The sequence below is a fragment of the Cardiocondyla obscurior genome, linkage group LG09, assembly GCF_019399895.1.
Source record: "Cardiocondyla obscurior isolate alpha-2009 linkage group LG09, Cobs3.1, whole genome shotgun sequence".
In the NCBI taxonomy this organism is placed as follows: Eukaryota; Metazoa; Arthropoda; class Insecta; order Hymenoptera; family Formicidae; genus Cardiocondyla; species Cardiocondyla obscurior.
The window spans coordinates 4,609,536-4,626,090 of NC_091872.1; the positions used below are offsets into that span (position 1 = coordinate 4,609,536).

Consider the following 16,555-nt stretch of genomic DNA (forward strand, 5'->3'; position numbering starts at 1 on the left):
AAAATATAATATTGTCGTAAATTATTATTTTTATACTGCTTTTCGATTCAATATTAAATTTTTTTAATAATAATATACAATATTGTGCAATAAAAATTGTGACGCAACAAAATGAAATTTATACACGAAGAAAGCGAAAAAATATATTAAAATGTTTTCAAAAGTTCATTAATTTACCGAATTACTCACGTCTGATTTATTAAAGTTTTATTATAAAATTAACGTTAAGTTTTTAATATCATTCATTCAGACAGACATTTGCCATATTATTATCTCCATTTCGTTAAAAGTTATACTACTAACGTTCGAAGAAAACTTAAGTACGCCAGACTCGTTTTGAGTACCTAATAAAAAGTTATATTAAAATAATATATGGGTAATAATTTTCTTTCAAATTTACTGCCGTCAGATTATATTTTGGTGTACATAATTTCTTACATTTCCGAATGTCGCCAGTGACAAATCTATCATTCTGCCGGCACTTATTTTTATGGGATGACTAGACATAGCGATCACTAAGACTAGGCTACGAATTGAATTCACCGGTAGCTGATACCAACGTATCATAAAGCATCTCGTTCCAATTTGACCGCTCTGAAACGTTAGGTTGATGAAAAATGCCGAAAGCGTTCTGTATTTTCGCCGTGGTTTTGCGCAAAAATTAAATCCGAGTATCACCAAATTTTTTAACGCATTTGAATTTGTACTAAATCTAAAAGTACCTTCTGCACGAGCTGTTCCCCAATGTAGCACAATATGTACATATTAAAGCAGAACGAAACAAACAGTAGAAAATAAGTTGTTAATCCTACTGTATCACTATCTTGCCAGTCCTATTTAAAATTATAAATTAAATCTATTTAGGATTTGAAAAAATAACAAATAAAAATTAACTTTTCTTTCTTTTTTTTTTTTTTTTTAATTTATTAGAGCGTACCACTATGCAGTAATATTCAGGCAAGCACATTGTAAATATGGAACTGGCGAATTCCAGCAAACACACTTCCTGTAGAATTTCTTGCACGGCGGCGGAAAATCTGAAACAGATCGCTAAATATGAATCCAGTTTAATGTATAGTACAATAGACATTCGTTATATTTATTCGAATAGCGCATGCTCATAATCCGCGCACAATCAGTAGACATGCGTCTGTACAGTCTATTATAATCCACGGGAGGTCTGTTGAACACACCTGTTGCATTTTCCCGACCCTTACGTTGCGCAAGTCAAGTGATAAAAATATGAAATAAAATATTTCTGCTTGCCAAAATAATTTTGAATACCAATAAATTAAAATTTGTTTTTAATTGCACTTGAAAATATATTTCTTTTTTTCGCAGTGTACTAGCTTATTGCACGTACTGATCAATGCTAACACGCGCTCGACTGCCGCGTCCACCGGTTGCCGCGGTCAGCTGTGAGCACGTGCATGTGTTTACATTTGCCGATAGCCATCGCGCGCGCGGCCACGGTTCACGTGGCGCGGAGCGCGCGGGCGGCGGGCACAGAACTCGGCTGGCCCGGTGGACTCTGCAATCGAGCGCGCATTAGCAGGTCAATACGCGCAGTAGATTAATACGTGGCAAAAAACGTTTAGAATCTAACTTTTCTAGCACGTTATTAGTCCATAATAATTATCTAGAATTAGTGAGCGTTACATTTCTGGCTCAGTCTCGATTAGTTTTGATTGACAACCACGAGATAAATCACGGATTGGCAAGCTGGTCACTAGAATGATTAAACAATGGGTTAGACTTAATTTTCCCTCGGGATATTTTTTTACAACAACAAAAATTAAGAATAACTTAAAAAAAACATACATGAAAATTCTATTAATTATATTAAGATTTTGAGCGCGATATTAATTTCGCGAACATGTATGCAATTACGTTACCTTAATATGCGAACATGACTTTTCACGATGAGAGCAACTCGTTGATTAACGTCCGATAGCTGTTCGAAACTTTTGCCACGCGAAAGATCCTCCAGCCGAGATATAATCACTTCGATCTGGCCACACGCATGAGTGGCGAATATTGCTGCTAGTCCGCACGATCCAGCCGTCACCGAGTACATGGTGTATCCGCACAAATAATGGGCCACGTACACCATTTCGTATATCGGACTTGCTTGTGTCTTGAAAAACTTACTGTAAGTCGGATACACCAGCGGTCTAATAGTTTGATTGTCGACTTTGTGCTCAGTGCAGAACGGCAGAACTGTATGATAAATAAATCCGGCAATGTACATGGAAGTTGCACTGATCATAGACAGCCTACGGCCCGTGGTAGCATACTTCAGCATCACTTCGCGATCGGAGTTGAATTTTACCTGTCACAATATTATAAATATATTTATTAAAAGGGAAGTAACAAAATAATTTTTATTTTTCACAAAAGTTATAAGACAGACATTGTTAAAGATTTCTTTTGAACGGAAGATTACGCATATTTTAAAATTATATTTATTTTAATCTTCCCACGTTTGCCCGTTTCTTTAATTTTTTGATTATTTTAATTATTACTGCTTGTTTCGTATCGTGTAATCGTAATTAAATTTTTTTATTAATTATATTTTTAAATATATAATTAATTAAGAAATTAATTATAAAAAAAAAAAAATTGCATCTGATAAAATTAATTATTAAGTTACGTCGAAATCCAGATCACATCGAAACAGCTATGATCGCGCATTTTTTTTTTCTTTTTTTTTTTCGTATTTGTAAGAAAAAAAAGGTATGTACATATAGGCACCACTTGTTAGTTTTACACCAATGAATTTTTTTTGTTGACTTCGTAACACATTTTACGTATTGACACTACTGACCTGCCACCAGTCACTCTTTACGTGCTCGATGCAACGCAATATTTTAGGTCGACGTATTGTGAGAACGCAATACTTCATCATCGCGGTGGTACAGAAACCAAGTAGTCCAAAAAGTTTCAATCTTATGTTTAGATCTTTTTGATCATAGACCATGTGCAGGACGCAAGGTATTATCGCGAAAGCTAACGCAAAGTTACACAGTACGATCGCGATTTTGAATGCATGCCGTCCAATTCCGCGGATCGCGACGGGCCAGATGCCGATCGAACCGAGAATCCAGTTGCCGGGTTTGAATATGTATCGTATGTCCTGCTGATAACTGGCGTTCGGCGATATCACATAGTCTTGCGAGCTTTCCATGTTTACAATGACAGGTTCCGTTAAAGACTGCACGAGGTGGACGCGCGGCATTGATTGCAAGGTCCCTGACACGCGCTTGCGCTCCTATTGCAGACATCCTTCTGCCTGTTGGATGGTTCTGACAGTTCGTATGCGTGTGATTAACAAAGCAGTAGTCGTTCGATACGTATCTCCTGTCTCGATGGTTTTACATCGGAAAGACATGTCTTTTAATTTGCTAAAATAATTTTTTAATCGGCAGTTTAAGAAATCAGAGACGTTATAATAAAAGGAATTAAGAAGGCTGCAATTTAATATTTATTTTTATTCAACTGTAAATTAGAAAAAAAAATGTATAACATACTTTACGACAGGAGTGAGGTAAGGAAAATAAAAACGTGCGTACCTGCTATATAGGTAACATAATTATTTTATTTCATAAATAATATTTTATGATACATTGATTGGACATTATACACATAAAGATTGTTTTCTACGTCGAATTGATAAACTAAATTATGATTGTAATTTTATATATTTACATGACTAACGTTCGTAGGAAGCTCAGATATGCCACGCTAGTTTTCAATACCTAAAAAAAAAAATATTCTGAAAATATTAATTTAAAGAAAAAAAATGTTTTGCATTAGTTTTAAATTAAATATAAATAAAAAAAAAGCAAAATTAAAAGTGATAAAAATAAATGCACATGTCTCACATTTCCGAAAGTTGTTAACGATAAATCTACCATTCTACCGGCGCTAAGTTTTATGGGATGACTAGACATCGCGATTATTAATATAAGATTGCGAACTGATTTTGGTGACAATTGATACCAATTGATCATATAGCATATTGATCCAAGCTTAGTGCTCTGGAAAATTAATCTCGGACAATTATTCAATTATTAGCGCAGTCGAAATTTAACGTAAAAATTGAAAAAGACGTAGGCGTACCTTTTCCATGAGAACTTCACCGATATAGCATAATATGTAAATATTAAAACAGAATGACACAAAAAGTAGAAAATAAGTTGTCAGGCCAATTCTATCGTCTGCTTTCCAATCCTTTGAAATTTCAAATGGCAAATGTAATTTTACAAGCTGTCATAAATTCAATCTTTTTTTTTTTTTTTTTTTTTTTTAACTTACATGTTATACAAGTTAATATGTATTTGCTTACCACTATACAGTAATATTCGAGCAAACATATCGTGCATACGGAACTAGAAAACTCTACTAAACACACTTCTTGCAAAACTTCCTCCACTACGGTTGCGAATCTGGAATAAGTTTGATTTATATGTATAAAAAAAAATTCGAATTATTTTATTTGACGCAAGTACGAAATAGAAACTGATATGCATAACAACTGTGCTTAGAATCTGCGTGTTATCTAACGCACAGTAACACCGCCTGTTGAAATAGAGATTGGTTTAGTTCATTATTGCATTTATTCCTTATCATATTCATGTGTGATACAATAAAATGATAATCAATTAATAAAATTAAGACTAACGTAAACTTCTGCGTGGTATTGGATAATAAAACTAAAGAAATTATTCTAAAATAATTAAACTCAAGCAAATTTGTATTTTGTTACTATTCAATTTTTTTTGTTAGTTCAATTTTCTATATTAAAAAAAAAAAGTTTTTTTAATGAATCATACATTACCTTAGTATTCGTACGTGATTTTTCACAATAACGGCGATGCGGTGATGAACATTCGAGTTTGGTTGGAATCTCTCACCGGTTAATAAATCTTCCAGTCGTGTTACAAGTATTTGAATTTGACCACATGCGTGAGTGGCGAACAAAGCGGCTAGCCCGCAGGCACCAGCTGTTACCGAGTATATGGTGTATCCGCACATGCAATGAGCCACGTACATAATTTCATATACTGGACTAATATGCGACTGACCAAATTTACTGTAGGTTGGGTACACGAGCGGGCGAATGGTCTGATTGTTGAATTTGTGCTCGGAACAAAAAGGTAGAATTAAATGATAAATGATGCCGGCGGTGTACATAAAAGATGCGCCGATTATCGTCAAAGTCCGACCGGTGGTAGCGTACTTCAGCATCAATTCGCGATCGGACGTGAATGTCACCTGTCACAAAGTTGCTAGTAACTTTCATTTATCAACCACAGCATCTATTAATTTCACAGTGCAATTTTTCTTTTTTTAATCGAAGTTTAGCTGCACACAGCAGAGCAGAGATTAATTATGATTTTTTGCTCTGTTATCATATTAAATATAATCACGAATAATAATTTGTATTTATTACACTGTAAGTGCACAAAATATATATTTTCTTTTAAAGTGACGACAAAAGCGAATTAATTGAAAATAAATTATTGCAACTATATTTTATTTATTCAAATTATTATTTTTTTTTTTTTAATTTTAATACCTTGTAACAAATGTCACACATTAACACGATATGTCAGTTACTAGCAACACCGACCTGCCACCAATCGTTTTTCACGTATTCGATACAACGGTCTATCTTAGGTCGACGTATCACGAAGATGCAGTACTTTGTCATCGCGGTGAAACAGAAGGCCATCAAGCCGCCTAGCTTCAACCTTATGATGATGTCCTTTTCGTCGTAGACAATGTGCAGGGCGCAGGGCACTATCGCGAAGCTTAATGCGAGATTCCAGATCGCGATCGAAATTTTAGACACGTGCCGTCCAATGCCACGTATCGCGACTGGCCAAATACCGAGCGAGCCTAGGATCCAATTGTTTAATTTAAAAACATATTTAATATCTCGCTTGTAACTGGAATTCTGCAATGTCGCGGACTTGTCGCGTGTCGGTCGTGTATCGGTCATGTTCGCAGCGACAGATTCTGCCGAAGACTGCAAGAAGAGGCGGACGCGCGGCATTGATTAAAAAGCCGCGCGCTTGCGCTGGCATTATAGATATCTTCTTACAATACCAAGCGACAGTCACAGATACTCTGACAGCTCGTGTGCACGCTATTAACTGAGGAAAGCATGTCTTACATTTCGGCAGTTTTTAAGCCGAAGAAACACATTCCAATTAAATTCTTACGATCTTAATTGATTATTTAACACATAAATTAAACAGGTAACGTTAAAAATTTTATAGTTTTATATTTTCTGTTTTACTAAAGTATCAATGTTAAGCTAACGATTAGTAGGTATTTAAAAAAAATAAATAAAAAAACAGACATGAATTGATTGTGCATTGACAGTTAAATACACACAATGAACAAAGAAAAAATACGTTCAAAGCTAAAACAATGTAGACTGATAATGATATAACAGTATTTAATATATTAATATTATGTATATTAAGATTTTACGTTAACTACACGAGATCTAAAATATTTTTTAATATATGTCACACAATAGTTATTATATGACTAACGTCCGTAGGAAGCTCAGATATGCCACGCTAGTTTTCAATACCTAAAAAAAATATTACGTTATTCTGAAAATATTAATTAAAAAAAAAAGTTACGTTATTCTGAAAATATTAATTTAAAGAAAAAAAATGTTTTGCATTGGTTTTAAATTAAATATAAATAAAAAAAAGCAAAATTAAAAGTGATAAAAATAAATACACATAATGCCTCACATTTCCAAATGTCAATAGTGACAAGTCTACCACTCCACCAGCACTAAGTTTTATGGGATGGCTGGACATAGCGATTATTAATATAAGACTGCGAGCTGATTTTGGTGACAATTGATACCAATTGATCATATAGCATACAGATCCAATTTGACTGCTCTGTAATATCGGATGGGTGATTAATTAATCTTCATATGAGAGTATCGAATGTTCAAATTTTCTGAGAAACGTAGCTTTACCTTTTCCATTAGAAATTCACCAATGTAGCACAACATGTACACGTTGAAACAGAATGAAATGAGGAGTAAAAAGTAAATCGTTAAGCTAAGCTTATTGTTGTCTTGCCAATCCTATTAAATTGTAAATAGGAAATATAATTTTACGTTTTCTCGCGCTATTAGTTATTTTTCTTTTCTGTGAGTGTTTTTTTTTTTTTATGTAAGTATATATTGGGATATATTAGCGCACCACTATACAGTAGTATTCGAGAAGACAAATCGTGCATACAGAAGTACTGAACTCCACTAAACATACTTCTTGTAAAATTTCCTCCACCACGGCCGAAAACCTGCAAATTACTTTAAAATGTACGAGGGAACTTTTGCACACTGCTTTGTGCGTGTCTAGTCTATCACAGCTGCGTATTTAAACTTTATTAAAGTTTAATAAAGTGTAAGTACGCAGCTATATGATTTCAGTCTGATATACAATAATAACGCGTGCTTATAGCTCAACGCGAATGATACCACTATTTACTGAAATACATCGCATGTTCGTTGAAACCACCTGTTGCACTCCCAATCATATTCTACATATTAACGAAATGAAAACAGTCAAACAAATTGTGCGAACAAAATTATATAGCATTTTATATTAATTATTTATCATTGATACCAAATTAAATTAAGCGATAATATATTAACGCAGCATTATTTCTGCTAAATTAATTATATTAATTAAATGAATAATATTATACTTGTAAGAAGTTATAATAATTTGTTAGATATTTTTTTTATCTTTTTAAAGACTTAACTACAGTATTTAACAACTTGTAAATTTTTCAATGAACTGGTGTGAATATTTAATGCTGTTTTGAGGTATTACCTTATTACGCGAACGTGATCCTTGACGATGACAGCGATTTGTTGATGAATATTAGAGCTTTTGCTGTTTAAGAGATCTACTCGCGACATGATTAGTTGAATTTGGCCGCATGCATGCGTGACGAACAAAGCGGCTAACCCGCACGCACCGGCTGTTATCGAATATGCGGTATACCCGCACATGCAATGTGCCACATATACAATTTCGTATATCGGAGTAATCTGAACATGGCTAAATTTGCTATAAATTGGATATACGAACGGCCTGGCGGTTAGATTGTGGATTATCTTGGCGGAAAAAAACGGAATCAGAATCATGTAATAAATGATGCCGGCCGCGTACATGAAAGCTGCACTAATTATCGTTAGATTGCGTCCGATAGTGCCGTACTTCAACATTAGTTCCCGGTCGGATTTGAACGTAACCTGTTACACCATCGACGGTAGTTTTTAATTTCCAACAAATATACAAAATTAAAATTTTTTTTATACTTAAATTAAAATTGCGGAAAGTAATTTAATTAATTCGTTTTGTATTAAATATTATTTTAAATATTATAATTTTGCGTGATATTTTTTTTAATGACGACAAGAATCACGTAATTTTACAAGAGCGATTTATTTATTATTTATTTAGAAATTGCGATTGCGCTAGTTAATGAAAATTATAAGTTTAATTCAATCAATTCTTAGTACGTAAATTTTCAAATTAGCTTAATATATTACATTAATTACTGACAAAACCTACCTGCCACCAGTCATTTTTTACGGATTCGATACAATGCAGTATCTTAGGACGACGTATCGCGAGTATGCAGTACTTGGTCATCGCGGTTAGGCAGAAAGCCAGTAGGCCGCAGAGTTTCAGTCGCATGATGATGTCCTTTTCGTCGTATATGATGTGCAAAACGCAAGGCACCAACGCGAAACTTATCGCGAGATTACCGAATGCGATCGCGAAATTGGACAGGTAGCGCCCGGCGCCGCGAAGAGAGATCGGCCAAATGCCAATCGAGCCCAGAATCCAGCTGTTCAGCTTAAAGACATATTCAATGTCTTGCTGATAACTGGGATCCTGCTCGTCGCGTGCACTTGGCATGTTCGTGATCACAACGATTGTTAAAGACTGCACGAGGTGGACGCGCGGCATTGATTACACGCTCGTCGAATATCTGCGCGCGCTTGCGCCCAAAATGCAGATACCCTTCTGTGTCTGTGTGCAGTTCATTGTCTGGTCGTGCGCGGTTAACATTGCACGAAGCGTTTTTGCTTAGGCTCTAGCGTTGTTGTGAAACTACCTCGTGCAGAACTTCAGATAATATTTCCGTTTGCCGCAGTTTTAGTACTTTTTTTTTTTTTTTTTTTTTTTTTTAATATCAACAATGCACAATTGAAATAATGTACAAATTAAACACGTTTAATTAGTATGATTTTTATCGAACTTTTATTTAAAACAAATTTGTCAGTGGACGTGTTGATATGTGCATTTAATGAGGTTCACCAGACACATGTACATCATCTCGAGATATATTCCTCAGTAAAGAAATGAACGAACGTTAATCTCGATGCGTAGCAGGACTTTAAAAATGCTTCCACATTTATCAAACAAAAGATCGGAGCACGCTTAAATATACAATCAAAGTTTTTAAAATTTGTTAATACATATAACGTAAATATGTAGCATGGCATTTTTTTTTTTTTTTTTTTTTTTGTATTTGTCTCGTATGTTCAATTTTTAGTGATGACAGATTATACTTACATTATCGATACGATTTATTCAATGTGTATACATTTTCGTTTTAAAAAATATTTATGAATATGTTCTTTGCGTCAAAAATGTGAATGATTGCATTTTTCATGTTTTATTTAATGGCAGTTCGGAGCAAGTTTAAATATGCTACCGACGTTTTTAGAACCTATAAAATTCAGGGCTGTTATCGTATGAAATATAAGATTAATTAGAAATTAAATCGTAGAAATATGAAAATAAATTATACTTACATTTCCTAAATTAGCAAAAGAGAGACTTATCAATCTTCCAGCAGTAATTTGTACTGGATGTCGTGACATATTAATTATTAACATCAAGTCAAGAGGCATTTTTCCCGGCAAGTTATACCATTCAGTTTTATACGAAATATATCCAATTTTGCTGCACTGTGTATCCAATTTTATACATTTATCAATTACATTTCAATTGCGTATATCATTTAAAAACAGTGAATCAGCCAAAATTAAATTCTGCGAAATTATGACAATTTGATTTAGTATATAAAAATTACAAGCACCTGCTCCGTTAATAATTCGCCGATGTAACAAAATATGAAGATGTTGAAGATAAATGAAATTAATAGGAAGAAGTACGTGAAGATCGCTATACTGTCACTATTGTTCCACTCCTGCGAATGGAATGTCGTTTCGTATATTATATTAAAAGATATTAACGAGTCAATTACAAAGTTTCATATTAATTCTTGAAATATGAAAAATATTTAATTACCGTTATCAGGGAATATTCTACCAAGCACATTATCAACGTTGTTCCTATCACTTCAACTAGACATAATTCGCGCAAAGTACTTTCGATGTTAATTGAAAACCTACAAAGTTTCGAGCTAGCAAAAATATCTTTAAAAAAATTAAGAAAGCAGAGTTTTTTATCGTCTGATAATATTTTGAACAACGTATACGTACTAAAGTTATAAAATAAATATATTAATGTAACTAATTAAATAAATACCTAATTATTGTTAACATTTTTTAAATTTGAAATTAACGTCATTAAAAGGGTAGGCTACTGATAAATAAATTTACTGGATATATTTTTATCTTGAATATTATTAAATCATGCAATGTTACAAATAATAACATGCAGATAGACAAAACTTACCTCAACGCTCGTACGTGATGTTCCACGATAATCGCCATGCAATTCTCTAACTTCATATGATCGCTCTTTCCCTTGAAGAGATCCTTTACCCGTGCTATCACAATGTCGATCTGGCCGCACGCGTGTGCGACGAACATAGCCGCTAGGCAGCACACCGACGTGGTGATGTTGAACATGACGATACCAATAAAACATTGAAGAGAAAAAACGAATATATAAACCGGCATTAATTGTAAATTAAAGACGATGTCAAAGCCGGAATAAGCCATCGGTCGGACGGTGATATTTTGCTCATTTACGTTGAACGATTGCGAGAGAAAAGGCATCACCGTGTTATATGATAGGCCGCCGCAGTACATAAACACTATACAAAACTTGGACAGTAAGTGACCCATATTCGCGTCTCTCATCATAATTTCCCGATGACATTCCTCTTGAACCATGCGCCAATCTGTACTAAGAATCTTAATACACCGTCGAATATTTTTGTGGCGTATAACTAGAAAAAGGTATTTAAGCATAGAGAAAAACACGTAACCGAGCGGGCCTAGCATCTTCATTTTTTCGCCCATGGCACTTCGATCCGTGAACGTGTAGATGCTCGTAAGTATCAGAAATAAACCGAGTACGGTCCAGCACGACGCGAACGAGAACATAGCCAGGATCTTTTCGACCGTCGTGGTATTCGGGTATATTAGCGGCCAAATACCAAGAACTCGCAGTAACCATCGGTTCCATATTAATATGTCGAGTATGTCTTTCTCGTAATTCGTGTTGAGACACATCGAGATTTTGCCCATATTGTCGCGTCGAAGGCGCGCGAGCAACTGGCTGGTGCCACATCGATTGCAAAATGGTAGAAAATTTGCGCATGACCACAATATAAGCACTTTCAGGTGCTCATATATTAGAGAGAACAAAGGAAGGAGAAAAACAGAAAGGGAGGAGAGAATGACAGACTTGAACAATCGATTTTATAGCGAAATGAAAGACGGAGCTTCAGTTGAATGTTATCAACCTGCAAGGTGATTACGTAAAAGTGATTATATTGTTTTAAATTAAAAAAAAAAAACAATTTTTCTTGTATTATAATTAATTCGCGTGGCAGATAAGATATAATTTAGTAAGTAAAAACTGAAATATTATATTATTAATTAGATAATATTATATAATAATATTATAATAATTAATATGCTCTTTTCCCATAAAATTTATAAATATATTTGAGCACATATTAGTACAGAATGCAATGAGCAGAATGCATTCTGCGTATACACAGCGTAAAAGATATATTTTGATCGATTATATATACTTAATTTATAATTTTTTTTTATTTCTGTACAATATCTATTATACCAAAAATATATCTATCTGTCAAATTTTAAATGAGAAAGATTTATGATACACGTGTTTCTATTCTGTTACCGTACGAAGTAAATTTAAATATACTACTGATGTTTTAAGTACCTGAAAATGATAAAAATTTTACGATTATGAAAAAAAGATGTATAAAGTAAAAAAAAAAAAATAACAATTTAAGTAATAATTATGAGAAACTCACAGCACCGAAGGTGTTAATGGATAAATCGAAAATTTTTCCGGCCGTAAGTTTAGGCGGATAATGCGACATCGCAATGATTAGCACGAGATCGGTAGCTTTATTGGCAGATAAATTATACCAATTAATTTCGTAGACAGCAGAACCAATTTTGCTGTACTGATAAAAATAAAACATTAATATAAATGTATTTGCAACGCAATATTATAACTTGATAGATTTTAAATCCATGTCACATTTTTATTTAATTATTCGTGGACGACTAATATCAGAGAAAGATAAAAAAAAATAATTCAACAAAGAAATATTAATAAAATTTATATACTCCTTCTCTGTTTTCTATTATAATTTTTGTATTGCAGAATTAAAATAAAAAGTAAAATAATGGGTTACCTGTTCTACGAGGAGTTCACCGATATAACAAAATATCGAAATATTAAATGTGAAAGATATTAACAGAATAAAATACGTCAAAATAGCCACAGCGTCACTGTTTTCCCATTCCTAGGAAATTAAAATGTACTAAAATAAAATTCGATAAAAGTGGGCGAACTAAGTTTTGCGCGTAACTTGAAAAAAAAACGTCAATTATTAATTATTCTATTATTAGTTTTTTTTCTTTTTACCGTTAGGCAATAGTACTCGAGCAAGCATATGATTAAAGTGGATGCCACTATTTCCATCAAACATATTTCGCGTAGCACTTCCTCCACGTTGGTCGAAAATCTAGAAGCGTCACGTATCTATCCGAAAATCTAGAAAATTACGCGTCGCCGTGTATCTATTTCGGCATTATTGTCAGATTTCTCACTTACCTAAGTACTCGCACGTGATGTTTGGCTATCACGCTAAGACGTTCCTCCACGGTGGTGCCCTTGCTCCATTTACCGTCGACCAAATCGTCCAACATTGTCATTAATATTTGAATCTGTCCACACGCGTGCGTAACAAAAATCGCCGCCAGGCTACACGCCGCCGTCGTGATGTTATACGTGATCAGCGCATATAGACAGTGGATGCAGAACACGATCTCGTAAGCGGGGCTGACTTCTGGATTAAAAAACAGATCGTAACCGGGATAAGTGTGTATTCTGATCGTATAATTTTCATTGACCCTCCGTCGCGAAGATAACGGCATAATCGTGTGGTAGGAGAGTCCACCGATGTACAGAAAAATCGCGCACAATGTGGTAACTCTACGTCCTATCAACGCGTTCTTCAGCATTAACCCGCGATGATCCCGATGTCGTAGGACGCGCCAGTCATTCTCGACGTGCCGGATGCACTTTCCAAACTCGGCGGCGCGCGCCCCGAGGTAACAATACTTAATCGTGCTGGTCAGGCAGAAGCCAACTGGACCGAATAACTTGACTTTGATATTGATATCTTTCTCACGAAACAGAGTGTACAGACCGGCGGGTATTAGGACAAAGCACAGTGCGGAGAAGCACGTGACGAACAGCGCTATCGAAACGAGCTTTTCGTATCGCGACGGATGGCCGTAGATCGGATACCACATGCCGATCGGCTTCAGAACCCAGCGGCATAGTTGCATGGTGTAGTGTACGTCGTGGTCATGATGTACGTTGTATTTTTCGATCATCTTTCTTGTAAGTCGAGATCGATCGTGCGTGTTGTCGCCTAGGAAGTATGACGACGACTGAAACACGCGGACGTCGCGCGACGTTCCGTTTTCCGTGACGCAAGCGCGGGGAAATAATGATTCCAATATCGCGTGCATGTGCGTTTAACGTCAGTCATGTGCGATGAAACCGTGCGTACACGAACGATTGACTTTTTCCCCTCCCGGTCAGTTGCTCGTTTAAAGGCTCGCTTAGTAGTAATATGCAAGCGCGAAGGGATTGAAAGTTCATGGAAGTTCTAGTAGAGTTCTATACACATTGCGTGACTTTGATATTTTCAATAGCTGAAACAATAGCTGAAACTTACAACCGCTTAAATATTAATATACATATGCATTTCATATATTTTTATATTGTTTTATTATTATAGTAGTGTTTTAATTTTTTTTTATATACTATAATGTTAATTTTAATTTTTTAACACACGCGATAAATTTTTGGCCTCATAATCAAGTTGTAATAACAAATTTTGTTCATTAATCTCTTAATTATAAAAAAAATTTTTTAATAATAACGTATGTGACATATATATTATTTAATTTATTATTAGTTTCTATACAATATTAATTGAAAAAATATAACTATAACAAATTTGTTGCCGGGAACAATAATGTTGGATAAATTTTATTGCGTAACTGTTCGAAGTAAATTTAAATATACTACGGATGTTTTAAGTACCTAAAATAATTCGAGTAGTATAAGTAAATTACAAAAATATGAAAAAAAAATGCACGAAACAATTTTTTTTTTAATTTAGGTAATTAATAACGAAAGAGTTATTTATGAAACTTACGGTGCTAAAAGTATTGAGGGATAAATCGCAGAATTTGCCAGCTGTAAGTTTCGGCGGATAATTAGACATCGTGATGATCATGACAAGATCAATAGCCTTGTGGCCAGGTAAATCATACCAATTAATTTCATATGCTGCCAAAGCAATTTTGCCATACTAATCAAAATTTAAAAAAATTAAATATTGCAACCATATATTTATTACTTTGCATTTAAAATAAAATTGATGCATTTCGGATCTTCAACGATCACACGTATATGTCTTTAAAAAAGTACCTCTTCCATGAGGAGTTCACCGATATAACAAAATATTAGAATGTTGAACGTTAGAGATATCAATAAAATAAAATACGTAAAGATAGCCACGGCGTCGCTATTCGCCCATTCCTGCGAAAAAAAAAACGTAAAAAAAAAAAAAATATTGCGCTATATTAAGAAAATCACGACAAAATTTATTATTTACATAAAAATTAAAATATGAAATGTATCGTGACGTCGACTTTACCGCGATCTTACCATCATACAATAATATTCGAGTAAGCATATAATCAGAGTTGCGGCCACCAGTTCCATTAAGCATATTTCATGTAACACTTTCTCCACGTTGGCTGTAAATCTAGAAACGCGCCATGTAGCCCAAATATCTAGAAATGCATCGCGTAAGTTGCCCCTCCCGTTTTCATCTCACCTCAGCACGCGCACGTGATGCCTCGTTATCGAGCTTAGGCGATCCTCCACGGTGCCTTTAGTCCTCTTCCCGTCGACCAGATCATTCAAAAGTCTCATCAATATCTGTACCTGTCCACACGCGTGCGTCGCAAAGATCGCAGCGAGACTGCACGCCGCCGTAGTAACGCTGTACTGTATCATAGCGGACAAACAGTGCATGCAAAAGATGATCTCGTAAGTTGGGCTCGCCTGGGGATTAAAATAAAGATCATATCCCGGATAAACCAACGGTCTACTCGTAAAGCTGTCGTTCGTCTTCGTCTTGGCGGACAACGGCATAATCGTGTGATAAGACATGCCGCCGGTGTAAAGAAAAATCACGCACAATGTCGTTAGTCTGCGGCCTATCAGCGCGTTTCTCAGCATCAATTTGCGATGATCCTGATATCGCACGACGCGCCAATCGTTCTCGACGTGCTCGACGCATCTTCCAATCGCCGAAACGCGCGCTCCGAGGAAGCAATACTTAATCGCGGAAGTTAGGCAAAAACCTACCGGCCCGAAAAGCTTGACCTTAACGTTGATATCCTTCTCGCGAAGTAGAGTGTACGGTCCGGCGGGCACGAGCACAAAACACAAACCGGAGAAGCACGCGAGGATCAGGATTAACGAAAGGAGTTTTTCGTTTTGCGTCGAGCGACCGTAAATTAGATGCCAAATACCGATCGGCTTCAGGATCCACCGACACAATTGCATGGCGTAGCGTATATCGTATTCATATTGCACATTGTGCATCTTAGCTGGAAGCCGGGATCGATCGTTCATGCTGTCGTTCGCAGGTTGTGACGCCGACTGATACGTACGCATAGGGTAGCATCCCGATGTCCGCATGGCGACGCAAGCGCGAGGAATTAATGATTCCGTGTCGCATGCAAGGGGGAAACGCGCGTGTACGAAGGGCAGTCTCCCTTTCCCAGTCATTGCGTGTCCGAGAATCATGTCGATGACGAGCAAAAGTGCGTAACGATGTAAAGTTACCGTTCTGACATAGTTGCGCGGGTATACGCACCTCCATTTCCATAGTGCGTAACGTAACATTGGAAAAAACGTATTACAGTCGGTAG

The 16,555-nt window shown here is 35.5% G+C and overlaps 6 protein-coding genes across 6 annotated transcripts; all 6 read right to left on the minus strand.

The window, feature by feature from the left end:
- Window positions 1–81: 81 nt before the first annotated feature.
- LOC139105291 (odorant receptor 4-like) lies at window positions 82–3,255 on the minus strand. Its single transcript, XM_070661301.1, has 6 exons — window positions 2,828–3,255; window positions 1,896–2,332; window positions 938–1,037; window positions 723–833; window positions 439–594; window positions 82–344 (listed from the first exon to the last, which is right to left on the minus strand). Exons 1-6 carry the CDS (start codon window positions 3,236–3,238, stop codon window positions 291–293), a joined length of 1,269 nt encoding a protein of 422 aa, XP_070517402.1. The 5' UTR covers window positions 3,239–3,255; the 3' UTR covers window positions 82–290.
- A 396-nt stretch (window positions 3,256–3,651) lies between these two features.
- On the minus strand, window positions 3,652–6,068 carry LOC139105289 (odorant receptor 10-like). The gene is made up of 6 exons (XM_070661300.1): window positions 5,636–6,068; window positions 4,841–5,277; window positions 4,349–4,448; window positions 4,123–4,233; window positions 3,885–4,040; window positions 3,652–3,758 (listed from the first exon to the last, which is right to left on the minus strand). The coding sequence occupies exons 1-6, from the start codon at window positions 6,059–6,061 to the stop codon at window positions 3,705–3,707; spliced, it is 1,284 nt and encodes a 427-aa protein (XP_070517401.1). The 5' UTR covers window positions 6,062–6,068; the 3' UTR covers window positions 3,652–3,704.
- Window positions 6,069–6,709: 641 nt separating this feature from the next.
- On the minus strand, window positions 6,710–9,217 carry LOC139105292 (odorant receptor 4-like). Its single transcript, XM_070661302.1, has 5 exons — window positions 8,628–9,217; window positions 7,881–8,305; window positions 7,245–7,344; window positions 7,016–7,126; window positions 6,710–6,935 (listed from the first exon to the last, which is right to left on the minus strand). The coding sequence occupies exons 1-5, from the start codon at window positions 9,027–9,029 to the stop codon at window positions 6,717–6,719; spliced, it is 1,257 nt and encodes a 418-aa protein (XP_070517403.1). The 5' UTR covers window positions 9,030–9,217; the 3' UTR covers window positions 6,710–6,716.
- A 357-nt stretch (window positions 9,218–9,574) lies between these two features.
- On the minus strand, window positions 9,575–11,588 carry LOC139105823 (odorant receptor 13a-like). Its single transcript, XM_070662121.1, has 5 exons — window positions 10,770–11,588; window positions 10,380–10,479; window positions 10,168–10,278; window positions 9,881–10,036; window positions 9,575–9,795 (listed from the first exon to the last, which is right to left on the minus strand). Exons 1-5 carry the CDS (start codon window positions 11,567–11,569, stop codon window positions 9,742–9,744), a joined length of 1,221 nt encoding a protein of 406 aa, XP_070518222.1. The 5' UTR covers window positions 11,570–11,588; the 3' UTR covers window positions 9,575–9,741.
- A 594-nt stretch (window positions 11,589–12,182) lies between these two features.
- Window positions 12,183–14,077, minus strand: LOC139105824 (odorant receptor 4-like). Its single transcript, XM_070662122.1, has 5 exons — window positions 13,143–14,077; window positions 12,954–13,053; window positions 12,721–12,831; window positions 12,331–12,486; window positions 12,183–12,236 (listed from the first exon to the last, which is right to left on the minus strand). Exons 1-5 carry the CDS (start codon window positions 14,066–14,068, stop codon window positions 12,183–12,185), a joined length of 1,347 nt encoding a protein of 448 aa, XP_070518223.1. The 5' UTR covers window positions 14,069–14,077.
- A 477-nt stretch (window positions 14,078–14,554) lies between these two features.
- Window positions 14,555–16,309, minus strand: LOC139105811 (odorant receptor 4-like). Its single transcript, XM_070662108.1, has 5 exons — window positions 15,451–16,309; window positions 15,279–15,378; window positions 15,039–15,149; window positions 14,764–14,919; window positions 14,555–14,648 (listed from the first exon to the last, which is right to left on the minus strand). The coding sequence occupies exons 1-5, from the start codon at window positions 16,296–16,298 to the stop codon at window positions 14,595–14,597; spliced, it is 1,269 nt and encodes a 422-aa protein (XP_070518209.1). The 5' UTR covers window positions 16,299–16,309; the 3' UTR covers window positions 14,555–14,594.
- Window positions 16,310–16,555: the final 246 nt, after the last annotated feature.

Coding starts and splice junctions, on each gene's coding strand:
- LOC139105811 (XM_070662108.1), bottom strand. CDS start 16,298: ATGCGTACGTATCAGTCGGCGTCACAACCTGCGAACGACAGCATGAAC. Junction 15,379..15,450: donor CATCACGTGCGCGTGCTGAG/GTGAGATGAAAA, acceptor GCGCGTTTCTAG/ATTTACAGCCAACGTGGAGA. Junction 14,649..14,763: donor CCCTCAATACTTTTAGCACC/GTAAGTTTCATA, acceptor GAATTATTTTAG/GTACTTAAAACATCCGTAGT.
- LOC139105289 (XM_070661300.1), bottom strand. CDS start 6,061: ATGCCGCGCGTCCGCCTCTTCTTGCAGTCTTCGGCAGAATCTGTCGCT. Junction 5,278..5,635: donor TGAAAAACGATTGGTGGCAG/GTCGGTGTTGCT, acceptor ACTTTGTGACAG/GTGACATTCACGTCCGATCG. Junction 4,449..4,840: donor AATCACGTACGAATACTAAG/GTAATGTATGAT, acceptor AACTTATTCCAG/ATTCGCAACCGTAGTGGAGG.
- LOC139105291 (XM_070661301.1), bottom strand. CDS start 3,238: ATGCCGCGCGTCCACCTCGTGCAGTCTTTAACGGAACCTGTCATTGTA. Junction 1,038..1,895: donor AGTCATGTTCGCATATTAAG/GTAACGTAATTG, acceptor GATCTGTTTCAG/ATTTTCCGCCGCCGTGCAAG. Junction 595..722: donor GGGAACAGCTCGTGCAGAAG/GTACTTTTAGAT, acceptor CTAACGTTTCAG/AGCGGTCAAATTGGAACGAG.
- LOC139105292 (XM_070661302.1), bottom strand. CDS start 9,029: ATGCCGCGCGTCCACCTCGTGCAGTCTTTAACAATCGTTGTGATCACG. Junction 7,127..7,244: donor TCGAATACTACTGTATAGTG/GTGCGCTAATAT, acceptor ACAATTTAATAG/GATTGGCAAGACAACAATAA. Junction 6,936..7,015: donor GTGAATTTCTAATGGAAAAG/GTAAAGCTACGT, acceptor CCGATATTACAG/AGCAGTCAAATTGGATCTGT.
- LOC139105823 (XM_070662121.1), bottom strand. CDS start 11,569: ATGGGCAAAATCTCGATGTGTCTCAACACGAATTACGAGAAAGACATA. Junction 10,480..10,769: donor CATCACGTACGAGCGTTGAG/GTAAGTTTTGTC, acceptor GAAACTTTGTAG/GTTTTCAATTAACATCGAAA. Junction 10,037..10,167: donor GCGAATTATTAACGGAGCAG/GTGCTTGTAATT, acceptor TTGGATACACAG/TGCAGCAAAATTGGATATAT.
- LOC139105824 (XM_070662122.1), bottom strand. CDS start 14,068: ATGCACGCGATATTGGAATCATTATTTCCCCGCGCTTGCGTCACGGAA. Junction 13,054..13,142: donor CATCACGTGCGAGTACTTAG/GTAAGTGAGAAA, acceptor TGACGCTTCTAG/ATTTTCGACCAACGTGGAGG. Junction 12,487..12,720: donor GTGAACTCCTCGTAGAACAG/GTAACCCATTAT, acceptor TATTTTTATCAG/TACAGCAAAATTGGTTCTGC.